At 48.0% G+C, this 24,053-nt stretch overlaps 1 protein-coding gene across 4 annotated transcripts in view; it reads left to right on the plus strand.

Moving 5' to 3' along the window:
• Grik3 (glutamate ionotropic receptor kainate type subunit 3) overlaps nucleotides 1-24,053 on the plus strand; it is a 217,487-nt gene that overhangs the window by 125,683 nt on the left and 67,751 nt on the right. For all 4 annotated transcript variants that reach the window (XM_029476814.1, XM_021159768.2, XM_021159766.2 and 1 more), the window contains exons 2-4: nucleotides 6,770-6,946; nucleotides 15,943-16,200; nucleotides 23,017-23,198. In XM_029476814.1, the coding sequence (XP_029332674.1) occupies nucleotides 6,811-6,946; nucleotides 15,943-16,200; nucleotides 23,017-23,198 (576 nt within the window). In that variant the 5' untranslated portion in view covers nucleotides 6,770-6,810. The remainder of the gene's footprint in view (nucleotides 1-6,769; nucleotides 6,947-15,942; nucleotides 16,201-23,016; nucleotides 23,199-24,053) is intronic.

Here is a 24,053-nt window from a genome sequence, read left to right on the forward strand (position 1 = left end):
CCCCTTCCCCTTCCCCTTCTCCTTCTTCTGGGACACTGTTGCTGTCCTCAGACACACCAGAAGAGGGCATCAGATCTCCTTACAGATGGTTGTAAACCAAATGTGGGTTCTGGGAATTGAACTCAGGACCTCTGGAAGAGCAGTTGGTGCTCTTAACCACTGAGCCATCTCTCTGGCCGGACAGGGTTCTTTTTAACCTTTACCTTTCTGCTATTTGGAAATGGTATGGTGTGGCTGGGGGGTCAGGGGTCCTCCAACAGGAGGTTTCCCAAGCATCCTAACCTTTGGTTGAGGGTTTGACATTAATTTGGGAAGCATTTTTAGCAATTATTGTTTTCCTTATCTCTTCTCACAACCCTCCTGCAATTCCCCTTTTTCTTCTTAAACTTGAAGCAACCTCAGGTCCTCAGATACTGCGTCCTGTTGCTCTTTCTTCTCATGCCTACCTTCAGTTTTGGGCTTTGGATGCTTCTACTAGGGTTTCCTCAAGCTCACAGTCTGCCTGCCAGCAGCCAGTGTCCAGCATCTGTCCCTGTCTCTGTCACAGCGCTTAGTTCTCTGGCATTCTTTTTTATCTCCTTTTCACAGAAGTTCATCGTCTTCTGTGTTGTCCACTTTGCTCCAAGAGCCCTTAGCACACTGACAGATTGTTTTGAATTCCTAGTGGGGCAATTCCAACATACTTGTGATCTCTGTGTTTGATTCTGATACTTGTGTATACTTTTTGCTAGTGTGTGAGTAATGTTCCCCAGTCCTGTGATTAGGATCCTCTCTCTCTCTCTCTCTCTCTCTCTCTCATTCCTCCCTTCTTTCCTTTCCCTCTTCGATGTTTTTGGTTTTTATTTTGTTTTGTGTGTGTGTGTGTGTGTGTGTGTGTGCATATGTGCAGGTGTGTGCCCCTCAGGCATGCTTGCACACGTATGCACACCCATGTAGAGACCTAAAGCTAATGTTCAAAGTCTTCACCAAGCACTCATCATCACATTCACCGAATCAGGTCCTCTGGCTCTGGCTAGCCAGCTTATTCCAGGAATCTCCTGTCTCTGCCTCCGCAGTGCCGGAATTTCAGGGGAGCCGCCATTCTGCCCCGGCTTTGACGTGGGTGCTGCGGGTCTGAGTTCTAGTCCTCCCACTGCAAAGCAGAAGCTCTCCCTGCGGAGCCGCTTTCCCAGACCCAGGATGAGTCATCTCGTGCGCCTGAGCTTTTCCTCCGGGACCGGTGACCCCCTCCCATGTGTTTCTCTTTCCCACCCCCGGGTCCTCCGGGACCCGTGACCCCCTCCCGTGTGTTTCTCTTTCCCACCCCCTCAGGTCCGTGAGGGTCTCCTCAAGCTCCAGCAGCTTAGGCAAAGTCAACTCGTCCCCCTTGAGGCAGACCTTGTAAGGAAGAAGAAACCATGTTTTAAAATCGTTCCTCTTGCCTTCCACTGTTGAATACACAGGGGAGTTTTTCCACCCCAGGATTTGCTATGAGAACCTGGAAGGGCTCGGTGGGTGGAACCCAGAAACGTGGGGACCTGGTAAATGGTGCTCGCTGAAGGTTTTGTCCCTCGGGCTTATCTGCTGTGAGTCTCCAACAACTTGTCAATTGCAATTTATGTTTTCCTACTGGATCTCATGATGGGCTTTGCTCCCAGGTCTCTCTCTCTCTCTCTCTCTCTCTCTCTCTCTCTACTTCTCCAGACTTTACTCCTAGATGGAATAAAATTCCCGACAGAACAATGTAGTGAAGGAAGGCTTTATTTTTGCCTTACAGTTTCATGGTGTGTGTGTGGGGGGGCGAGGTTCAGCATCTGGAACTCCATCTGTGGAGGCAGGAGCTGGTAGATCGCTTGTTATATCTCTGGGTCAGATCAGGAACCTGGAAGCTAAGATCTCAGGTTGGAATTGGGGCCAGCTATAACCGTCTGGTCCTGTCTCTATGATCCTACGTCTGATAACTAGGTCCTATATCCATAAGATTTCACAGCTTCCCACAACAGCGCCCCCAACTGGGGGCCAAATATTCAAGCACGGAAGCCTGTGTTTCCCATTAAGGCTTCACTATACTGTGATACTCTGGTCTCTCTGGCCAGCTTTGGAGAAGATGGTTGCTTTCATGCTTACAGACTCAAAAAAAGTTGTCATTAGACGGTGTGATGAGGTTTTTTTTCCAAGGTTTTTATATGGCAGGCCAGAAACCTGGAAGCCATATTTTTTTTCTTTTAGTTTTCCCAAATAATGAAAACAATCCAAATACCCATGAGCTGGCAGATGGATACACGGAATGTGATGCCTCTACGCTCAGTAAAGATAGTTAGAACTGATGCATGCTACATATTGATAAACCCAGACACACTGAGCACAAGGAGCCAGGCCCAGAGGAACACCCACTGTGTGGTCCCATTTGCATGAAATGCTCAGGGAGAAAAATATTTGGAGACAAAAGGCAAATTAGTGGTTTCCTGGGGCTACTGGTGCAAACAGTGAGATGGCCACAGGGGGTATTATGGGATAGTGGAGAAATTCTGAAATTGGGCTGTGGTCTGCTCGCCTGACTTCTTACTCAAAACCACCATATACCCAAAACAGGTCAATTTTGTGAAACACCAACAATATCATTAAAAAAGCTCATTACTTACTGAAAGAATAAAGGCTTGTCTATAAACACATGACAATATTGAATAAGCCACGGTTCTCCTTGCCCAAATGGCTCACGCCCACCGGATCCTGTTCCACTCTTCTCCCCCTTCCTCCGTTTCCTCAGATCCGCAGCAGCAGACACATCATGGACATTTCCATATCTCTAGGACTTTTGACAATAGCTGCACATGGTGATTCATGCCTTAAGTTCCAACACTCCAGAGGCAGGCGGATTTCTGAGTTCGAGGCCATCATGGGTTACAAAGTGAGTTCCAGGACAGCCAGGGCTATACAGAGAAACCCTGTCTCAAATAACCAATAACAACAACAAAAAAAAAAACTTTAAAAAATAATTTTGGAGAATTATAATAAAATTACATCACCTCCCCCTTCTCCTTCCTCCCTTCACACCTCCCGTGTGCTTTCTTTGTTCTTTCTCCAATTCATGATCTCTTTTCCTTTTATTATTACACACATACACACACACACACACGAACACACTCATGAACACTTCACACATATATATTCCTAAATATAGAAATACAACCTGCTCAGTCCATTTAGTATGTATACTGTATATTATATATGTATATATCATATGTAATATTATATATTGCATATTACATATTGCTTATTATATATTATATATGTGAAACACACACACGCTTTCAGGACTGACCGCTTGGTATTGGATAGCCAATCTGTGTACCCTTCTCTGAGGAAGACCATGTCTCCTGCTCTCCGTGCTCCTTAGTTGCCTGTGTTTCTTGTCCAGGGTAGAACCTGGAGAGATTTCCTTCTTCCATGTTAGCATGCCTGACAAGGTAGCAAGCTTGTTCAGATCTTGTTTAGGCAGCTATGTTTATGAGACTTCTTGGTTCTAGCTCCTCTGACATTTCTCAGAGACACAACCTCTGGCTCTTTCTGTCTCTTCTGCAGTGATCCCTGCGCTGTAGAGACAGGAGTTGTGCTGAGGTTGTCTCCGTTGTGACTGAGCTCCACAGCTCTGCATTTTGATTGGTTGGAGTTTCCTGTAACGGTCTCCATCTGTTACAAAGAGGAGTTTCTCTGATGAGGAATCAGATCGTTACAGTTTTACAGTTCCACGGGTATGCATGACTTACCGTTCCCTGGTTGAGTATTTTTAGATGTTCTCCATACATGGCCATTAGGAAAAGCAGTGTGTGCCATTTTCCCCTTCTGCCAACAAAGAAGCAGGTGCCCCTGTGTTTTCCTCTGCCTTCTCCCTTTGCCCATCAGATGAGCTACACTGGCATCTTGTTGATTTCTCTTCCTTATTTAATTAGGAGGAAAGGTGACACCCATCTCCATCCTCTGATAGCATTTCTTTTCTTAATGGGGTACCCATACTTAACACCTGCACCTGCTTACATGGGGCATCTGTCTTTTTTGCCAATTCTACGTGCTTTTTATAACATTAACTTTTATGCTGCTGTCTATGGTTAGCTTCTTAACTGTTCAAGGTTGTCCATAGTGATGTGGGTGCAGAGAAGTCTAATGTTACTTCCAGTCTTTCTCCCACATTTTCTGACTTTATTGAAATGCTTAGGCAGGCTTCTTCCACCCCAACATTATACACTCTTCGCCAATAGTTTCTATTTTTGACAATTTTATGGTGTTCTTTTCCATCGTTCTCTTACCTTTAACTCATCTAGAATTTATTAATCTTGGAATCTAGAGGACTGGACATGCAGCTCAGTGGACTTGCCTATCATGTATGAAAGAGCACTTGCCTATAATGTATGAAATCCTAAGTTCAGTCTTTGTACCAAAGAGAAAAAAAATCTGAAATCCCCAAATAATAGAATAATTGTCAGGACACAATTAATGAATAATTCATTTCTTTTTCTGCTGGGAAACATCTTTCTCATTCATGTTTTAGATACTTGTCTCTGCCTGAGCTCTTTCTAAGGCTTTTTATCTCGTTCTCTTGATCCTCCGTGTCTTCAGACGCTATTACAACACTTTTAATTATTTTGGCTTAATGATATATTTTAAAATCTGATAATAATACAAGTCACCTTTCATCATTCCTGTAAAGACATTTTCTTCAGTCATTATCTAACATTCAGCCTTCACGTTTAAGAGTCATTTTTCCAAGTACGAGAGAGATGTCTTTCTGTGGTCCTGACTGGAGTTGAAGTACACAGAAAAATGACTTTGGAGAAGACTGAGACACAAAACTTTACTTTCCAAAGATCAACAGCCTCAGGGCTCTGTGTCTGACTCTCTGTCTCTGTCTCTATATTTGTTTCACCGACCCCCCTCCCCCAACAGGCTCTTACTATGGACCCCTGGCATGTCTGAAAGGCACAGTGGTCCTCCTGTCTCTGCCTCCTGAGGGCTGGGATCAAAGGCTTGTACTGCCACCTCAGGGAGTTTATCTCCCCTGCTGAAGGTGTTTTCTTTGTTTTCCTCATTTGTAAACAATGGGGATTGCATGTTTACACTTGCGTTATTATTTGTTGTTTGATATTCGTGCTGATGTCGACAACCCTTTTGCTGTTAAGTTTTCCCATGAGTTCTCACTGATATAAAAGAGGCACACACTAGCCCGGTGGTGCTGGCACACACCTTGAATCCCAGCACTTGGGAGTCAGAGGCAGGTGGATCTCTGTGAGGTCAGAGCCAGCCTGGTCTACAGAGCCAGTTCCAGGGCAGCCAGAGCTACAGAGAAACCCTGTCTGGAAACAAAACAAAACAAAAAAAAGTGCTGACTAGCTATTTAACTCTCTGTAACAGCTCTTGCCTTTCTTAGTGGTTGGGGATTATTTATTTATTTATCTAGTTATTTATTTATGTATTTATTTATTTATTGCTTGCCCATTGCTCCCACTGGTGCGGTAGTAGCACTGGTGCTCCGGGGCAACCCACCAGTTACTGATTGGATCTGAGGCTGTTCCATGGGAGGAATATATGAGTGGTGTTATAAACCCTGTTCAAAAACCCGACAGCTAGGGCTCTCACAGGCCTTATGGGTGAAATCTACTACTGATGGTTTGATAGATGCCCATGCAGTTAAGTCTCCTTCTACATTTTTCCTGCTTATACCCACAAATTACACCCTTGGTCAGAAAGGCCTCTGAGGACTCTGTGCAGTGGTCAGAGCAGAGATTCATGGTCGGCCAACGTGCTGAAAATAAAGAGTCTGCTGAGCTTTCGGCCCTTACAAGGCTGCTCCTTTGAGGCCCAGGGAGTGTTGCTGAAGAGGAGGTAGGAAGACAGTAAGGGCCAGAAAATAGGGAGGAGGTCTGTGACATGCTGACTTGTGGCTGTGCCGTGGCCATCATGAACATCCCACAGTCATGACCACCTGTGCAAGACCCGTGCAAGATAGCATGCAGAAAGAAACAAATCATGAAAGGGGTCGGAGGCAGTCGGGAAAGAGCGGGAGGGAGCTGAGACACAGCAATGGGGAGGGAGTATGCTCACAGTACATTAACATTTATATCATGTGCAAATAGTAACTTATACCTTTGCCAGAGCCGAGCCTCTCTGCATTCACTTTCAATTTCATTTTTTTCTGGTTAGTGGCGTGCGCCTTCACCAACTCTTTTTTTTATTTTAATTTTTCCTTTGACAAGAAGGCCTTTAGTGTTTTAGGTATTAGTTAGTGTGATATTAAGGCCGATATGAGCTAACGTTGCTTGAAGGGGGTGTCTTTCCTGCCAGTGTTTTATTAGACATTTTTTTACGGCAGTAGACACTGACTTTCATCAGACATCTTCCTGAATTTTGCAAGTGAATCATATTTTCGTCTCCTTTGAACTATTGATGTGGTGGAATGGGATTCATGGATTCCTTTATATTGAGCTGGTCTTGCATTCCTGAAATAAAACTATGTGGTCATGGTATGTTAGCCTTGTAATATTCTGGTAGGTTCTACTTGCCAAAACTCTATTAAGCATTTTCATAGCAGTATTAAGTTGGTAATCTTATTTGGGCCTGTCAGATTTTGTTAGCAGGAATTTGCTAGTTGGGTAAAATGTATACTTTTTGAACATGGAAATTACCTAGGATCTTATTGAATACTGGGGTGAGAGGACCTTGTCTGTAAAACCTGAGCTGAGCATCCGTGCTCCCTCCCCATCCCTCCTCCCACACACAGCTCTGTCCTCTCTCACAGGAGGAATCTTTGAGTATGCGGATGGCCCCAACGCCCAGGTCATGAACGCTGAAGAGCATGCCTTTCGATTTTCTGCCAACATCATCAACAGAAACAGGACTCTGCTGCCCAACACGACCCTGACTTACGACATTCAGAGGATTCACTTCCATGACAGTTTTGAGGCCACCAAGAAGGGTGAGTGAGCAGATCTTCACTGGCTGGGCGTGGGGGTGGGGTAGAGCCTTTCCCACTTGTACCAAGCCCCCAGGAGTAGGTGTGGGGTCTGTGAGGAAGTCCCAGGGTAGCCAGGCATGGTGCTGTAGCTTGTGACAGCAGTAGGGAGGCTGACAGAAGGTCATGAGCTCCAGGCCACCCTGTGCTATACCAAATACAAGGTCAGCCAGCCTGAGCTACACAGGGAGGCGCTGGCTGTCGGGGAGACTATGAAGGGTGGCTGGAACCTAAGGAAAGGGAGAGAGGGGGTGAGATTGCCTGAATAGAGGTCAACTAAGCTCCCCAGGACCTTTGAACCAAGGGGAACATTTTCAACCTTGATTTTTAGCCCTATCAATGGACAAATATATTATAACTATGTATGCTATAGGATGTGCTGTTTGGATACGTGTGTGACTTGTGGATTGCTCTAATTGGAGGACCTCACCCACCCACCACATCTAGCATTTATCTTTCTCATTTATCATTTCTTTCAGGTAAGAACACTGAAAACATGCGTGCAACACATCATATTAACCGTAGTCACCTTGCTATGGGTCTTATTGCATCTTTCGTTGGCATCCTACTCGAGTAGCAATAGGTAGCATACATATAAAGTAGAGACTGTATTAGCCCCAGAGCACACCATCTGCCTGCCGTAAAAAGACTTTATAAGCACAGCGTGCTGCTCAGTGCCCGCAACATCTTGACCCCAGAGTCTACAGAGAAGCCCTGAAATCTGACACCGGGCCCTGTGTTCATATAAGTGTGACCTTTCTGTTGTCTACAGAGTCACTAAAAAGACCTGACTCACAACACAAATTGTGGTGAGTCTAGTCAAAGTTGTACCTCACCTAAATCCTTAAAAAAAATAAAGACTAAAACCAGATATTCCCCATATCTTTGCGAATTAGCAGACATATTTATACTTAGAAGAGGGAAATTCCACTGCCCATGGGTCTTCAAACATACACCACAGTTTCCCGTGTGGTACACAGCACACCCAAGTGCACAATGGGTTTTTTGTTACTATTTTTGTTGTTGTTGTTTTGTTTTTTGTCTTTTTGTTTTTCAAGACAGGAATTGTCTGTGTAACCCTGGCTGTCCTAGAACTTACTATGTAGCCCAGGCTGGCCTCAAACCCACAGATCCGCCTGTCTCTGCCTCCTAAGTGCTGGGATTAAAGGGGTGCACTACCACTGCCTGACTTGTTGCTATCTTTTTTAGATGATTTATTTTATTTTTGTTTTTTTGTGTATGAGTGTTTACCTGTCTGTGGGTTTGGGCACCACATGCATGCAGTGCCTGCAGAAGCCACAAGAGGGCGTCAGATCCCCCTGGAAAGCGGGTTTGATTGTGAGAGTGCTGGGAACTGAGCCCGGCTCCTCGGCTCCTCGGCAGGAACTGCCAGTGCTCTTAATTGCTGAGCCATTTCTCCAGCCCCATTTTTGTGTCTTTTAAAAGACAGATCCTATACACACACCCACTCGTGTGTTCATACACACAGTGAGCCCGCCAGGCTCATGGACTCTACAACCAGGGACCAAAAATACTCAGGGGAAAAAAAAAGAAAAGAAAGGAAAAAAAGAAAGAGAAAAATCCAGTTGCTTCTGTCCTAAACATATATAGACTTTTCTGTGTCGTTTTCCCTAAACAATAAGCACAGCGCCTATTTACATAGCATTTGCATTGCATTGTGGGAAGAGGTGTCTTGAGACTATAGAGCATAAGGCACAGCGTGAGGAAGATATGCAAATACCAAGTCCCTCTGCGCCAGGAACCCAGCATCTGCCAGTCTGCTATCTGCAGGGGGTCCTGGAACCAATTCCCTGCAGATCCTGAGGGAGACTGCATATCTGAACTATATTTTTACATATATATTTAATTCAAATTCAACTTAAAGGCTTAGATAACTGGAAATAGCTTCCATAGAACCTTCGATTTCCATGTAACCATTTAAAGATCTCAAGCCTAAGGAATCTCATTTCCAAAATGACTAGGTCATCTTTTCCGAAATATGATATCATAGCCCATCAAAGCTCATATCACAATTTTTAGTTAAATCGTTGTGTTTTAATGCACTTTCTCTTCTCCCTCGCGTTGTTGAAGGGGACACTCTCTTTGGGTATTTGATCTATTCCTGGGGCACCAGAGGGGTCAGGGACGATAGTTACTGCTCAGTAAAGTGATTGCTGAATGAGTTGATGAACCATGAGAACCTAAGAAAACGTTGTCTAGGACCCCTGTAAACTGAGTTCAGGGCTAGCATCATCCACGTTTGTTCTGCTGGCTGAGACTCACCCAGCTCTCTGAAGAGTTTCCGATGTCTCTTCATTTAATCTCCTGGGCTGCCAGGGACAGAGAAGCCACGATGTTACCTGTTTGTGGCTGTGTTTTCCAAAGCCCCATTCTGGTTAGCTTTTGAGCGCAGGAAGTGTGCAGAGTGTGGCTGTAGAGCCAGGCTGCCCAAGCTGGTTTCTCAGCAACTGCTACCTCAGCTATGTTGGAAAAAAAATGCCTCAGTTCCCTACGATGTGAAGCAGTGGCTCTGTTCAATGCTTAGGATTGTGTCTGACACTCTAAAAGGTGGGACTTGGCTCTGGGTACACTTGGCTCCTCTTTTCCACCCACTAGGCCATCAGGGCAGGGCCTGACTCACACAAGGACTTTCCCTGTTGTCACACACACACACACACACACACACACACACACACACACACACACACACACACGTACCTATGGTCAGAGGCCTCCAAGGTGTTGAGCTCTTATGTTTGACATTCATGAGCCTTCTTCTACCCTAGTTTAGTCTGGAGCCCTGCCTCTCTGTGCTGGTCCTTTTGCTTGTTCCCAGCATGCCCTGCCACCAACACCAGGAAGCAGAAGATCCATCTTCCTGCCATGCGCAAATGACTATGTAGGCACAGAAACTTTAGGACTTAGCAAAGGCCGGTGTCACATCAGAGGTGCTCATCGGTTCAGGCAGCCCAGAGGCTATGCCATCTGGCTAGTGATGCTTTGTGATTGTGTGGAGGTGTGTGTGTGAGGATGTGTGTGTTTCTGTCTCTCCCAGCAGACTCTCTAGATGAGCTCTGTTCATGTTTTGTTGCTCTACTATGCAACCTAGTGTCCCTGTTTGCTTTATGTTGCTATGATAAAACACTGACCACATCCAATTCAGAGGAAAGCCAAGGCAAGGATGGGAGGCAGGAGCTGAAGCAGAGACCATGCTTACTGCCTCTCTTTCTGAGCTCAGCATGCTTTCTTATACAATCCCTCCGGGAGTGACACCGCCCACGGTGTCACTGGGCCCTCTTACATTGTCCATCAAGACAACAGGCCTGTCTGATGGGGGGCAGTTCCATATTTGCCATTCCCTCCTCCTAGGTGTCACTTGTTTAGGTTAAGTTGTTTAGGTTAAGTTGACAAACCTAACCACTACACCTATCATGCACCTACACCTAGCGTGCCCAAAGCCATTGCCAGTGGTTTGGCCTGATCTACAGACGAGAGAAAAGTATGAACCAGTTCCTGGTGTGCCGAACTCACTTTCCATCGCTCCTGATAATCTCGGTGGGAGACGAACCTTCACCCTCTACAGGTCACAGCCAAGATGTCAGGAAGTCTCATCAAAGGACCAAGAGCTACAATAGCAGGAGGTAGTAGTCAGAGAGCTTCCTGGAGTAAGAGGTCTCTAAGCTGTGCTCTGAAGGATGGTTGGAAACAGTAAGGACAGGGCAACATGGAAAGCAGGGGGGATTTGCACGATGGCCAGTCTATGCACTGAGTCATCCTGAGTCTATGCACTCAGTCATCCTGAATGAGCCTTTACTGTGTGACACGAGTTAGGGATCACAGGTTAGGTGGCCGGTCCCGGCTACTATGAGACTTCCATTTATCTTTATTGTGGTTGGAAATCTGGGCCCAGGCCTATGAACTCCAGAGAATGATGCAGGAGAGGAGAATACAACCTTGGCTTGGCCAGGGAGTACTCAGAAGAAACAAACTTATCTAAGCCAGCTCAAGACAGCATCCCTGGCACCCAGATCAAGCCAGAGACCAGGCAAGTCCATCTAGACTTCTGGGAGCCCATGTGGCCATGCTACCCATGTGTGGCTGCCACCACTCTCTGCTGTTGCCATGCACTGACTTGGCCTGGCCTCAGAGGTCATGGGGTCAGAATCACTCAGCATCTACATTTTGAGCATCACTTACTGGGTCTCACACCCTGTGCCTGGTAGTCCTCTGTATGGTTGGCTCCGGCAGCACTCCCCAGCCTGTGCTCTGGTCAGCGTTCTACAAGAGGAACCTTTGAAAACCGCATCTCACTCTCCATGAGCCCTTGGGTTGCTCCCACTCGGGAGTTACTAATGCAGCATTGCCGTGAGCGGCCCTGTGTTTATCTCCCAGGGCGTGGGTACCCAGGTTTGTTGAGTTTGGTTTTAGGAGTTGAAATATGGGGTCACTGTTTGCAGCCAGACAGTTTCATAGGTGGTTGTACAGATCTGCATTCCCACAGCAGCGCACAGTGCTGGCAGGTGTTCTACCTCTGTGCGGACATGCTTGGAGGTCAGTTAGACTTTTAAAGATTTTGTCCACTCTGCTGATTTGTGAAGTGGTTATGTTATTGTGGCTTTCTTTTATATTTATCTGATGATTCCCCTTTTAATGGGGGAAAGGCCTCGTGGGTCTCAATGCAGGAGGAAGAACTAATTCAGCCAGAACAGGTAGGGTAGTTGGCAGTACGTTTTGTCTTCCATGTCCCGTTGCCCGTAAGACCTAACATGCTCCACAACGCTAGTCTGAATGTTGAATAAGTCATTTGAATATTTCTTTTCTTTTTTAGAACCTTTCAGTGACCTTTTCAAAATTGAGCTGTTTGTCATTTCCTTGTTGATTTAAAGGAGTTCTTTGCATATTCTGATAAGAATCATTTGGGGCAGTGTGAATATATACATTTTTTTTTTTTTTTTTTTTTTTTTGAGAATAAAAATATACCCGGTGAAAAAAAATTTCTTTTACATTTTTTTTTTTTTTTTTTTTTTGGTTTTTCGAGACAGGGTTTCTCTGTGTAGTCCTGGCTGTCCTGGAACTCACTCTGTAGACCAGGCTGGCCTCGAACTCAGAAATCCGCCTGCCTCTGCCTCCCAAGTGCTGGGATTAAAGGCGTGCGCCACCACGCCCGGCGAATATATACATTTATATATGTTTTATATTAATTACATGTGGGGCTGTCTTTAATACTCTGTTAGCAGTTATATCTCATGAGAAACAAAGTCCGATTTATTAATCATTCTCTTTGTGTGTTCCGGGTGAGAGGTCTCTGTCTATCCTAAAGACCATCTCCCTTGTTTTCTTCTAGGAGTTCTGTGCGCATGTCTTTCGTGGTTGGCTCTCTGATCTGTCTTAAGTGATTTTCAGTGTATGGTGAGACGTGACTGTTGAGATTTGTTTCTTGGGCACAAAGCTGGTAGGATGGACTCAGCATCAACACAGCAATGTTTGAATGTGCCTAGACATCTGCCAAGCCTTGTGCCAGATGGATGTCTTTACTGGCCAGATTCCTGTTAAAAACAAAAAGCTAAAGATGGACAAAGGGACCATCTACATGAGACAGACAGATTGGCACATAATGAAACAATGGACTTTTAATCAGCCATAAAGGAACAGACTCACGTAGGAGTGGAACCCCGTGGTAGAGAGCTTGTCTGGCATGTGCCCTGGGTTTCATTACACGCGCACGCGCACGTGTGCACACACACAGATGTGGACCGGGAGTGCCTTAGTCTATGGCACTCTCTCAGTTTTTCAAACCTGTCAGGTAGCTTCCCCATTCCACAGATGGCAGCATCTCTGTCTGAGCCTCATGACAGTTCTTCAGCGGGGCCAGCTCCCACTGAACACAGCCTCCCACCTCTTCTCTGGCCTGTCCTTGTTTGGATCTTTGATTTTCCAGGCTGCATTCCTTAGGAGCTTCATCAGGACTCTTCCAAGAAGATGCACTTAGGCCTAATTCTGAAGAATCCAGTGATAATTAATTGTTTCTAGATGGAAGTTACCGCCACCTTCCCTCCCACCCTCTGGAGTGAGCTGGATCCAGCCACCTTAAGTTACATGGGGCAAGGGGACACAGCAGCACAAAACCTGGCTACCTACCAGCTCTGGCTGAATCAGTCCTTCCTCCTGCTGGAGGCCCAGGAGGCCTTTTCCCCATTAAAAGGAACTTTCACTATTGCCTTTATTTTGAAATGTTTTGTGGAAAATTAAAAGAAGAGAGTCTGCCAAGCAGGCTCTGAGCCAGCAGCCCAGAAAGCGCTGTGTTTTCCGTCCAAGCCTGGCCAGAGCAGGCTGGAATCGACCCAGCGCTCCCCAGACTCCTCTGACTGCACTTATTCTCTGGGTGGCTCAATTCCTTTTAAGACACAAATTGATTGGGATAATTTCAGCTATAACTACAATTGCCATGGAAGGGGGGATGCATTCAGGCTGGGGACTCCTACAATGACTGTGAACCATCAAGTTACTGTAAAATGACCAGAAAATGGATTCAAAATTGAAGCCACAAATAATGTAATTGCTGCAGTGTATGCACAGGACTGCCAGGACAAGGTTGGCTGCTGCCCTGGACACATCTGGAAGCAGAACTGTTGTTGTTGCTGCCATGATAACCCCTGTCCTGGGCCTTGCTGATAGCAGAATCCTTCCATCCTGGAAGATCCTCAGAGGGTGGAAGAAACATGGAGTGACTAGAAAACGGATGTAGAGATGAGACAAGGAAAAGGAGGAAATGGAGATTGGGAATGAGCCCACATAGGTCTAGACGCTGCACTGTTGGGAGAATAGGGCCCAGTGTGGACATTGTTATCATCTTTCACCACCACAGATGGCAGTACCACAATTCTCGTCATCCCTGTTTATGCTATCCCCTACATCCCTGCCTCTGTTGCATCATCTCCATCATTGCTATGGCAACATCTTCATCTACGGGTACTATGGTCCACAGCATCCCTATCCCACTGGTACTATGGTCCAACATCAGTATCTCAACACTATCTTCCGCATCCTATACTTTGTGCCTGGTCTGCTGTCCCCTGTCTCAGGCAAACATGATGCTCAGCCCTTGGTCTAAGATAGGAGCATCATAAAAGGTGTACATTGTAAGGATGGAAGATATGCTGCATCCTTGGTGGCCTGTTTCAAGGTCAGAGCAAAGTGGAGATGCATGAGGAAGATTTTTTTGTGGAGCAGTGCAGGGGAAAGACACAAGTCATTCCATCAAGCCTTCAGTCTAAACATCCTAGCAAGGGTGTCTATCATTTAGAAAAATTATCAACATTTGTGGGGGGTCCATGTGCACTTGAACACATGTTTTGCATGCATGTATGTAAAAGAGGAGGGATGGGATAGGGACCACTGCATTCATCATGGGAGGAGAAAAAGACAGACTTTGTTTAACAATGTGCCAGCCTTCCTAATGCTTCAGTATTTAGTCTTGGAGGCCTTGTTTTATGGATATTTAAAGCAAAGTCTCCTTGGGGTATAGTGCTTAGAAGGTGTGGGGATTTGAGTTGCTATTAAAGGCTGGGCAGTGATGGCTTCCTTAATAAAACCTGCAGATGCAGAGACCTGGGGAAAGGAAAGAGTCAGATGGATAGCTGAGGAAATGAATGAGTGTTCTCACTGTGCTTGGGGAATGTCCTGGAAGCCAGCAGGGCTATAAGGCTGTGAGGGAGACAGACAAGAGTGGGAGATGAAGAAGGGAAGTAGCTGTGGTCATAGGAACAGGGCTGAGGAAATGTTGCAGTAAGTATGTCTTCTAGGACCACTCTAAGAACTTTGGCTTTTATGCTGATGGAGGGCATAGGAGTGACATAACCCTTATGACCCAGAAAGGTTCATTCTGGCTGCTAAAATGCTGAGGAGTTGACAGGGTTGGTGACTGGCATCTAATGCAGGAAAATGGTAGTCGTGCCTTGGTTTTTGTGGGCATGGTAGGGTGGCATCTATGCCTGCTTGGCTTCTGGGTATGTCTGTTGTTTTAAGTTAATAGATGTTGGAAGACACAGTCCACTGTGGGTGGCACACTCCCTAGGCAGAGGCTCCTAAACTGTATAAGAGCAGAGAAATTAAACTGAACGCAAGGAAGCAACTGAACGTGAATGTATTCATTTCTCTCAGCTCTTGACTGTGGATGTGATGCGAATGGCTGCTTGAAACCACTGCTGTGATTTCCCACTACAGTGGACCTGTAACTTGGAACCGTGAGCTGAAATAAGCCCTTTTTCTCCTGAGTTGCTTTTAGGATGTTTTATCACAGCAACGGAAATGAAGATAGAGCAGAGGTCTAAGAGGCATCTTAACTATGCAAATGATATCACTGAAAGAAAAGGGAGATGTTCGTGTCAGATCTTAGGGAGCAGACCAGGGTGGAAGGCAGAGGCTGGAAACCCTGGTCAGTAGATGTTTGCTTCCTGTTTGTCTAGAAGCTGGGATACCACTTACAAAGACATCATGGTTGAGTAGCATGGTTACTGGGTCAGTGTGCTCCAACACTGGTCTTTTTTTTTTTTTTAAGATTCATTTATTTATTATATGTAAGCACACTGTAGCTGTCTTCAGACACTCCAGAAGAGGGCATCAGATTTCGTTATGGATGGTTGTGAGCCACCATGTGGTTGCTGGGATTTGAACTCGGGACCTTTAGAAGAGCAGTCGGCGCTCTTAACCACTGAGCCATCTCACCAGCCCCACCACTGGTCTTATAATTGTCTCTTCTTACCTCCTTGGTGTCAGATGAAGGAGAGATTGTTACAGCCCCATTGCTCAGATGAGGAAACCGAGACTTCATGAGTTGTTCTCACCCCTCTTAAAGTTCCTCTGGCTTTTTTCCCCATGCGTTTATGCGAATGTCAAAATCACTGCCCACTCCCAGCACACATAGCACCACACTGACCCTGTGTCACCCTCCTCTGTTGTAGCCTGTGACCAGTTGGCGCTGGGTGTTGTAGCCATCTTTGGGCCATCGCAGGGCTCCTGCACCAATGCTGTCCAGTCCATCTGCAACGCCTTGGAGGTTCCCCACATCCAACTGCGCTGGAAGCACCACCCGCTGGACAACAAGGACACCTTCTACGTGAACCTCTACCCTGACTACGCCTCTCTCAGCCACGCCATCCTCGACTTGGTCCAGTCCCTCAAGTGGCGGTCAGCCACCGTGGTCTATGATGACAGTACAGGTGGGTGGCTAGACCTGTCATGGCTCGGGGGAGGGAGGAGGAGGGTGAGGGAACAGAGCCCCAACATTAGTGTTGTCTGCTTGCCTAGCACGGCTGCCTCTGAGGAGAAGGTCCCATCTCACACCAGACACCAACAGCAGCCAGTTACATCGATGCTTGCCTCCTGGGTTCTCTCATACCTACCCCCTTCGGCCTCAGCAGGCTCAAGCACATCTTATTCTACCCTAGCCTGGCTCACACCTGACTCTCCCCTCTCCAGCATGCCTACGTTATCTTCTGCAGCAGTGCTGAGACCTGTACTTGGCACATGCCATGTCAAACATTGACCTGGGCTCACACTCCCATGGCCACCCAACACCCACCCACACTCCCACATCCCTACCCTCTCACCTGCAGGAGGCATGTCCATATTCTCTGCACCCATCCACAGTTTGCTTGAAATGTGGCCTGGCTTCCTGTAAATCCCTGTTCTCCCACCTGCTGGCTGGGTTGCCATCTGTGTCCTCAACTCCTCACGGGGAAGCTATGGAATAAAGAGGGAAAAGGGATAATTAGCTACTGATCCTGCCAGCACCTGAAGGCAGCACCCTCCCCTCCCCCACTTCTTTGCCTTCCCCCAGACACTCCTGCTCAGGTACAACTGTGCTTATAAACTCACTTCCTGTCTATTGACATGACTGCTGACCCCAGCTAAGGTAACTAAGTCAGGCCTGTAGAAATGGGCTCCAGGCTTGGGTCTCCTCCTCCAGTGAGGAGGAAGGAAAACCTGGGCTCTAAGTTTCAGCTGATGGTGGGCTCCCTCCCCTCCCCTTTACTCTTCCCCTCTCCCCTCCCAACCCTCCCTCTCCCTGGTGCAGAGGTCTTGCACTTAGGCCCCACCCACCTGGAGTCATATCAACATGCATTCCTCTGCACAGGGCCCAGTCCTGCCCAGCCACCCAAAGCTACCGTGGTACTTACCTTCCAGAACCTTCTTTAGCGTCATGTGTTACCCTTTACTTCCCAAGTTCTGGGCCCCTTGGTGTGGGCCTAGAACAGACAGCCGCTAAGGGATCCAGCCAACATTCTGGGTCTTTCCTTTGGACCTCGTGATCTGTAACACATCCCCAGACACTGTCTTGGCTAACTGTGCATTCCGGGTGAACCCAGGGAGGGGAAGGGCAGAGGAAGGGAGAGAGGAGAACCACTACCTTCATCTTCAGCCGCCCTCTCCTCCGGGAGGTTCACTTTCTGGAGACAGAGCAGGTCGATCTCCAGATGCATGCATGGGTCAGACGGCAGTGCGTACCACGGGTCACAAGCAGTGCCAGCGCTTACTATCACAGATCTCTCAGTGACTCTGTGTGGTGGTAAATCAGAAACAAGGCAACAGGTTCAGCAAGGTAGCAGACCCTGCCCACTGGCAGCAGCTAGGATCTCAGCCCACACCATCCTGCAGGTCTGTCTCAGCCCAAGGCCACTATTGTTAGCCAGCACTGAGGTGGCTCCTGCTTCCCCCACCCCCCAAAAACTTGAATCTCAAGACAATTCTTAGCCAAGTCTCTTGAGAGACAGTGACCTTGGCGAGTCACTTTAACCCATCTGGCCTGGCTCTCCCAAGGGTGTTGAGAGGTAGAGCGTCCATCCTTAAAAAGCCCTCCAGCACTTGGCTACCTGCAGATTCATGTTAGCTCTTGATTACCTCCTAGTAGGGGCCAGGAGTAGCAGGATGGAATGGAATCACAGACAGAATGATCAGGATGCTGTTTGTCCATCTTAGAGTCCTGTAAACAGCTACAGACTTACATGTTACTAGCAGTCCTCAAAAGCCGGCCCATGCCCTGAGGTCCCGATTCGAGGTTCTGTCACCACGGGACACTCCACAGGGTCCAGTCCCCTCTAACTTCCCTACAGCATGGTGGTCTTACCTTTCTAAGCCAGTGGTTCTCAACCTCCCTAATGCTGAGGCCCTTTCATCACAGTTCCTCATGTTGTGGTGACCCCCAATCATACAGTTATTTCGTTGTACTTCATATCCGTAATTTTGCTACTGTTCCAAATTGTAATATAAGTGTTGGATATGCAGGGTATCTGACAAGGTGACCCCTATAGGGGTAGCCAACCTCTCTAAAAACGTTTGCCTGTGAGCCCATTTCTGCTTCCTAGTCCATAGGTTCTCTGTGCCTTTAGGACTTAGCACAGGGGCTTGATACAATATGGACATTTTTAAAGCACTGGTCGCACTGACTTGGGGTGAATTGAAATCATCCTGAATTAAACTCTTAATAAGTCTGGCAGGAAATGGCATAAGGGAGCAGAAATGAAGAGGCCACTACCCTATTATTACATCTTTGAAGAGTTAATCATATTCTAGGAGAGTAGATGCCCAGCTATAGGGCACGGGAAACGCTTGGCCATCGGAGCTGGGAGTCAAATGACAATGCAAGCAGTCAGAGCTCCAGATACCCGGCTTGAGAGAGAGCCTTCCTTAACCAGTATGGGCTGACTTACCAGAGAAGGGGAGACATTTGCCCTTGGGCCTTGAAGATAGATGGACAGAAGGACATGTAGAGCATGTTGTGGGCATAGCAGGTGGAAGGGACAGTGTGAGCAGGGGAGGTGGGGCCGTCTGGGGCAGCGTGGGGCAGCACCGGGTAGTGCTTTGGAGCTGCCAGCCTGAGTGTAGAGTGTGAGCAGGGGAAGCAGAAGAGACAGGATTCACCTGGCTGTACGGGTCTGACATCCGGCCTCAGGCTTCAGACTTGATGTTGTGTGTAACAGAGCACCACTGAGTGCTGTGGAGCGTGGCCTTGGAACAGTGAAAGCTGAGTTTCATCAGACACCCCAGAGAGCAGCACGTGAGGAGGAAAGAGAGCTTTAAAAAGCTGGGGGCCTGGATGGTCCCCCAAAGAACAAATAGGGGGCAAGCTTTATTTACTTCAAGGGATCGCTTGGAAGAGAACTTGGGAGCAGAAGAGAGGAAACCGATGCGGACAGGATGGTAGAATGGGTAGAGCAGATACTGGCTTGCACCGTTAGCCAGGTACAGGGCCTCCAGGATGGGTGGGGAGGGAGGGCAAAGCTTTGCAAAGAGACAAGCCAGGATGACAGACACCGTGTTAGTGGCCCTGCCACTTAAGCTCACGCTTAAGTCCGGAGCTTCCTGCCTTTGAGCCCTGGCTCTACCCACAAATCCTTGTCACCTGATCCTCAGCTTTGATGACCTGAATTGCCAGTGACTTCTAGACCATACCATTCCCTCCGCTTATTCTTTGTACAAGAAGCTAAAAATCAAACCCAGGGCCTTGAGCAACCCTAGGCCAGTGCTTTACCACCAAGATACCCACGGGGTAACCCCACTCTCTTGTAATGTGATTAACCATTCCAAAAAGAAAAAGTGGGCTAACCGTGCCTTCATTTCTTCACCTTCCTAGTGCCAATGTTCTTTTTCCTTACTGTAATTTATTAGCATTTAATTCAGTTTGATTTTCAGTTTGTCTCAATTCAGTTCAGTTTAAAAAGTACTTAGAGCAGAGGCAGTGAGAGATGGGGTTTGGTCAAGATAACAATGGGCTCTAGAATTCAGAGCTGCCCTGAAGAATACAGCATTCAAAAACAGACAGGGAAGTAGAAGCCCTCTAACCAAGACATTTCACCAGGCTAGACCACCACCACCCCCCCCCCGGTGGGAAACACAGTGTGTTCAGCAAGCTCTGGCTGTGTGGGGGGTGGGGGCAGGGCTGTGGCCATGGTTCAGCCGATGGGGCAACAGAGATCAAATCTGTTGAAGCAGTCGCCACTTTGGGTTTGTTTGTTTGTTTGTTTTTGTTTTTAGGGTTTTTTGTGGCTGGGGGTGTGGACTGGACATTTCTAAGGGATATTTAGCAGCCTGACAAGGTCAGAGTGCCTTGTGGGTATTGTTACACTCTCTTGACCTCCTCCTCCCCCTCCCCCTCCCCCTCCTCCTCCTCCTCGGCACACTAGTGTTGCTGCAGCTCCACACATCACTTCAGAGGCCAGTGCCCCAATCAAGAAGGAGACAAAGGAACTTGTCTTACTGTGACCCATACTCCTTGTCAACAAGATAGATCTGCCTTTGCACCTTCTACAAGACAGTCTTGCTCAGTACCTGGAGCCCATGCTCACGACCTCTAGGCCCTGTCAAATGGGAGTAAGAGTGCCACTGGCTGGCTCTGGACAGTCACAAGGACTGGCACATTGCCAGCCGAGGATGCATCCATCCGTTAGCCCCCGTCTGTAATAAGCTGGGTGACAGCACCCTCCCCCAAAATTCAGTGGCCTAAAGCAACACACATTTCTTTAGCTCCTGAGTCCACAAGGTCAGCGGCTTACTGTGCCTGGCCAGCTGCTCCTCGGGTTCCAGCCAGCTTACTTGCCGGCCTGCTGGTAGCTCTAGGCTGGCCTTGGCTCTCTGCCTCGTGTTGTCCTCCAGCAGGCTCACCCAGGCATTGTTGTCCCAACTACGGCCAAGGAGCAAGAGAATCAGCCAGTATGGGGTTCCATCATGTCTGCTAATATCGCGCCGACCAAACCAAATGACAGGGTTGAGCCCGGTGTGTGGCACTGCCCAGCTCTGTGCAAAGGGTATGGATCTAGGGAGGGGTGAGGAGGTTGGCTCATCCGTTTCACAGTAGTAGCCTCAAGGAGAGTGGCTGTGGAGGAGGTGACCTTTGAGCCTTGCCATGTTTCCTGCTTCCTAATCCAGTCTGTGTGCAGACTTCTGCCAGGGCTGAAAGGAAAAGGCTTAGGGAGGGAAAGAGCCTTGGGGTGGAGAAAAAGGTCTCTGCTTAGAAGGCAAAACACTATTTCTCAAAACACAATCCCATCTGTGGTCTGGTTCAAAATTAGGGGTGGTCCCTTAACCTCCGTGGCTCTCTGATTCCTTATCTATCCTGCCAGCATGAAGGTTCAAGCTCTGGGACCCTCCCAGGCTCCGCACGGAGATGGTTAAATGGGGCTTGAGCACAGAAGTGCTTCGTAAGTGAAAAAACACGCCATTCCAACAACCGTGATTCAGGGTGGATATTCTGGGAGGGATTGATTAAGGAGACAGGCAAAAGAAAGCTCTGTCTCAGGCAAACACAGACAGCCCGGTCCTCTGGAGGTAGGCCAGAAGGAGCCACGATCTCCTCGGGGACTACACTGATGGGAAGGAAGTCTGACATTTGCTGCTAGAGAATATGGGTCATTATGCATTACATGGGGTGATGTGCTTGGCTGACAAGCCGGCCCCGGTGGCTTCCACTCCAGCATCGAACCTGTCCCTGTCCTCATAATCTGGATCTCCAGCGCCCACAGGTCTGGTAATGCTGAACAGGGTCAGAAAAAGGAGCAGGCAGAAGTGAGGCGGGCATGGAGGGCCTCCAGGTAACAGACCTGAGAAGCCAGCAAGAACAGGGGAAGATCCCAGAACGGCTGGGGAAGGTGGGCTTCTGGGTGAGCTAGGGGTAGCTTAGGGCCCTTCCGTGGCTGAAGTCTACTGATCCTCGCTGTCGCTAGGATGGTGTTAGGAGCTCAGAGGCCTGCTGAAACCAGAGTTCTTCCACCTGTGCATCCAGAACTCGTGGAAGTTTGAGGGCTCTTGGAGAGGTCTGGTTCCCGGGCCCAGGAGGCTGGTGGAAGCAAACCTTTGGAAGAGAGAACTGGGTGGGCTTAGGTTGGGTCCCAGGGACTGCCTTGGAGACTGCGATTCCAGTGGAACAGCTCTAGAGTTGAATGTCAGAGTGGGCAGAGGCTGCCCAGATAGGAAACACGGTAACAGATGACTACAAGTGCAGTGCATGTTAGCTTAAACAGATATGTGTGTGGGCATGTGTGTGATTCTTATGGGCAGCCTTTATAAAAACACTGGAGGACGGCCTCCGTTTACAGTACTGTCTGACCTAGAGGTTCACATGTGTATCATCAGGACACGCTTATCCCACACCACCTCCCTTCTCATGTCTGACATCTGCCCTGGTGGATCTTATCTGTGGTTACACATGGTGACTCCAGACTTATTTTCATAAAATAACTGTGGGTTTCTTACCTGGCAGGAAATAATCACAGAACCACTGTGTTCATTTTAACCAGAGGGTGCGTTGACTGGCCATGTTGGGGCCATGCTCTCTATTCCTAGAGCTGGGATAGATCCTTCCTGAGTCACCTAAACTCAGAGTTGGGGTGGGGGCGCGTCTCCCATTTATTTACCCCAAGGAAAACTGGGATACGAGAATGAGGGATGGGACACGGGTGTGTGACCAGCGTGCAGTCACTGAGCCTGAGCTGAGGGTGCAGCAGGAATAGGGCACCTGCTGGCTCTGCCCCTCCTTCAGTGGGCCTGGGGAGGGGGCATAGAGCACAGCAAACAGCCTCCCTCTCAGAATCCACAAAGGAGTCAGCAAGAATGGGGCCTCAAATAGGGAAGGAAATGAACTTAATTAGACCTAAGCAAGCCATTTGTCTCCAGGAAGTGACATTCCGTTTTCCCTGGAAGTCCACAGATTAAGTGGTTTTAACAAAATGCCAAGGTAGAGGACAGATTTTTTTCCAGTGTTGGGAGAGGAAAACAGTAAGTCTATCCAATTACAAAAGTGCTCCCTAAGTGTCCAGGCCCTGGGCCAGGTGCTGTGGGGCTCTAGTTGCAGTGGATTGAGGGGGCCTGGAGGCCAGGCAGAGGCAGCTAAGGGAAGAGCCCTGTAAGCTGGCGTGGATACAGGGGTTGTTTGAGGGTAGGGAATTGTTTCTGGGCAGAGTGAACAAGGAAGGCTTCATGGAGGCCTGAGCTGGTTCCTGTGTGCACATACATGTGTGTCTTCTGTGTCCTGGGCCCCTCAGGTCTCATCCGTCTGCAGGAACTCATCATGGCCCCTTCGAGGTACAACATTCGCCTGAAGATTCGCCAGCTTCCGATCGACTCAGATGACTCCCGCCCCTTGCTCAAAGAGATGAAGCGGGGCCGGGAGTTCCGGATCATCTTCGACTGCAGCCACACCATGGCAGCCCAGATCCTCAAGCAGGTAGGTGGGTGAGCGCTACCTGAGCTGTGGGGCTTGGATGGAGACTTGCCGTGGTTCCACATCCCCTTCCTAAGGACACAGAGAGAGCATGACCCCAGGAAGCGTCCCAGCTGTCTCTCCAGCTAGCAGTAAGACCTTGGGGGCCACCGTGGCTCTGTATGCCTCAGTCGTACCAACAGTATAATGGTCCTTTTACTCCAGTTGTGTTAAAGATGTATAATCTGCCCCATGCCATGCCCTAGTTAGTATTCAGACTTTCCCAGCATAGACGCTGTCTCCTATCCCACCTTCACCAGGCTGTCGAGAGGCATGATTACAGAATGATGGTGATGAGATGTACCAGGTAAGTGAAGGGCCTTGGCTTCTCAGTGCAGGGTCCAGATGCCTCGCTGCCTCTCCCAGTGACTAAATCCCCATGGCTGTGGCACTTGCTGTTACTCTTTATGACTGAGAGACTGCTTTTTAAACAATGTGCTGAGCTTTGCAATGATGACAGAAGAGGGTGACTCTTCATCCTGGAAGGTCCACTGACATCCAAAGCGAGAGACTCATGAGTTCAAAGCCAGCTTGGGCTATGTAATGATGTGCGGTGTTAAGAGGAGGAGCATAGAGTGTGCATAGAGTCCTAGCTCAGTCGGTAGAGTGCTTATTAGTACATGAGGACCTAGGTTCAATCCCCTGTACCACATAATCCATGTCTTGTGCCACGTGCCTGTAATCCCAGGAGTCAGAGGTAAAGGCAGAAGACTCAGAAATTCAACGTCCTCTTTAGCTATACTACAAGTTCAAGAACAGCTTGGGATGCATGACATCCTGCCTAAGGAGCAGGAGGAGATTTTTCCTATTGTTCTGCCT

This window comes from Mus caroli, chromosome 4 (genome assembly GCF_900094665.2).
Source record: "Mus caroli chromosome 4, CAROLI_EIJ_v1.1, whole genome shotgun sequence".
NCBI classification, from domain to species: domain Eukaryota; kingdom Metazoa; phylum Chordata; class Mammalia; order Rodentia; family Muridae; genus Mus; species Mus caroli.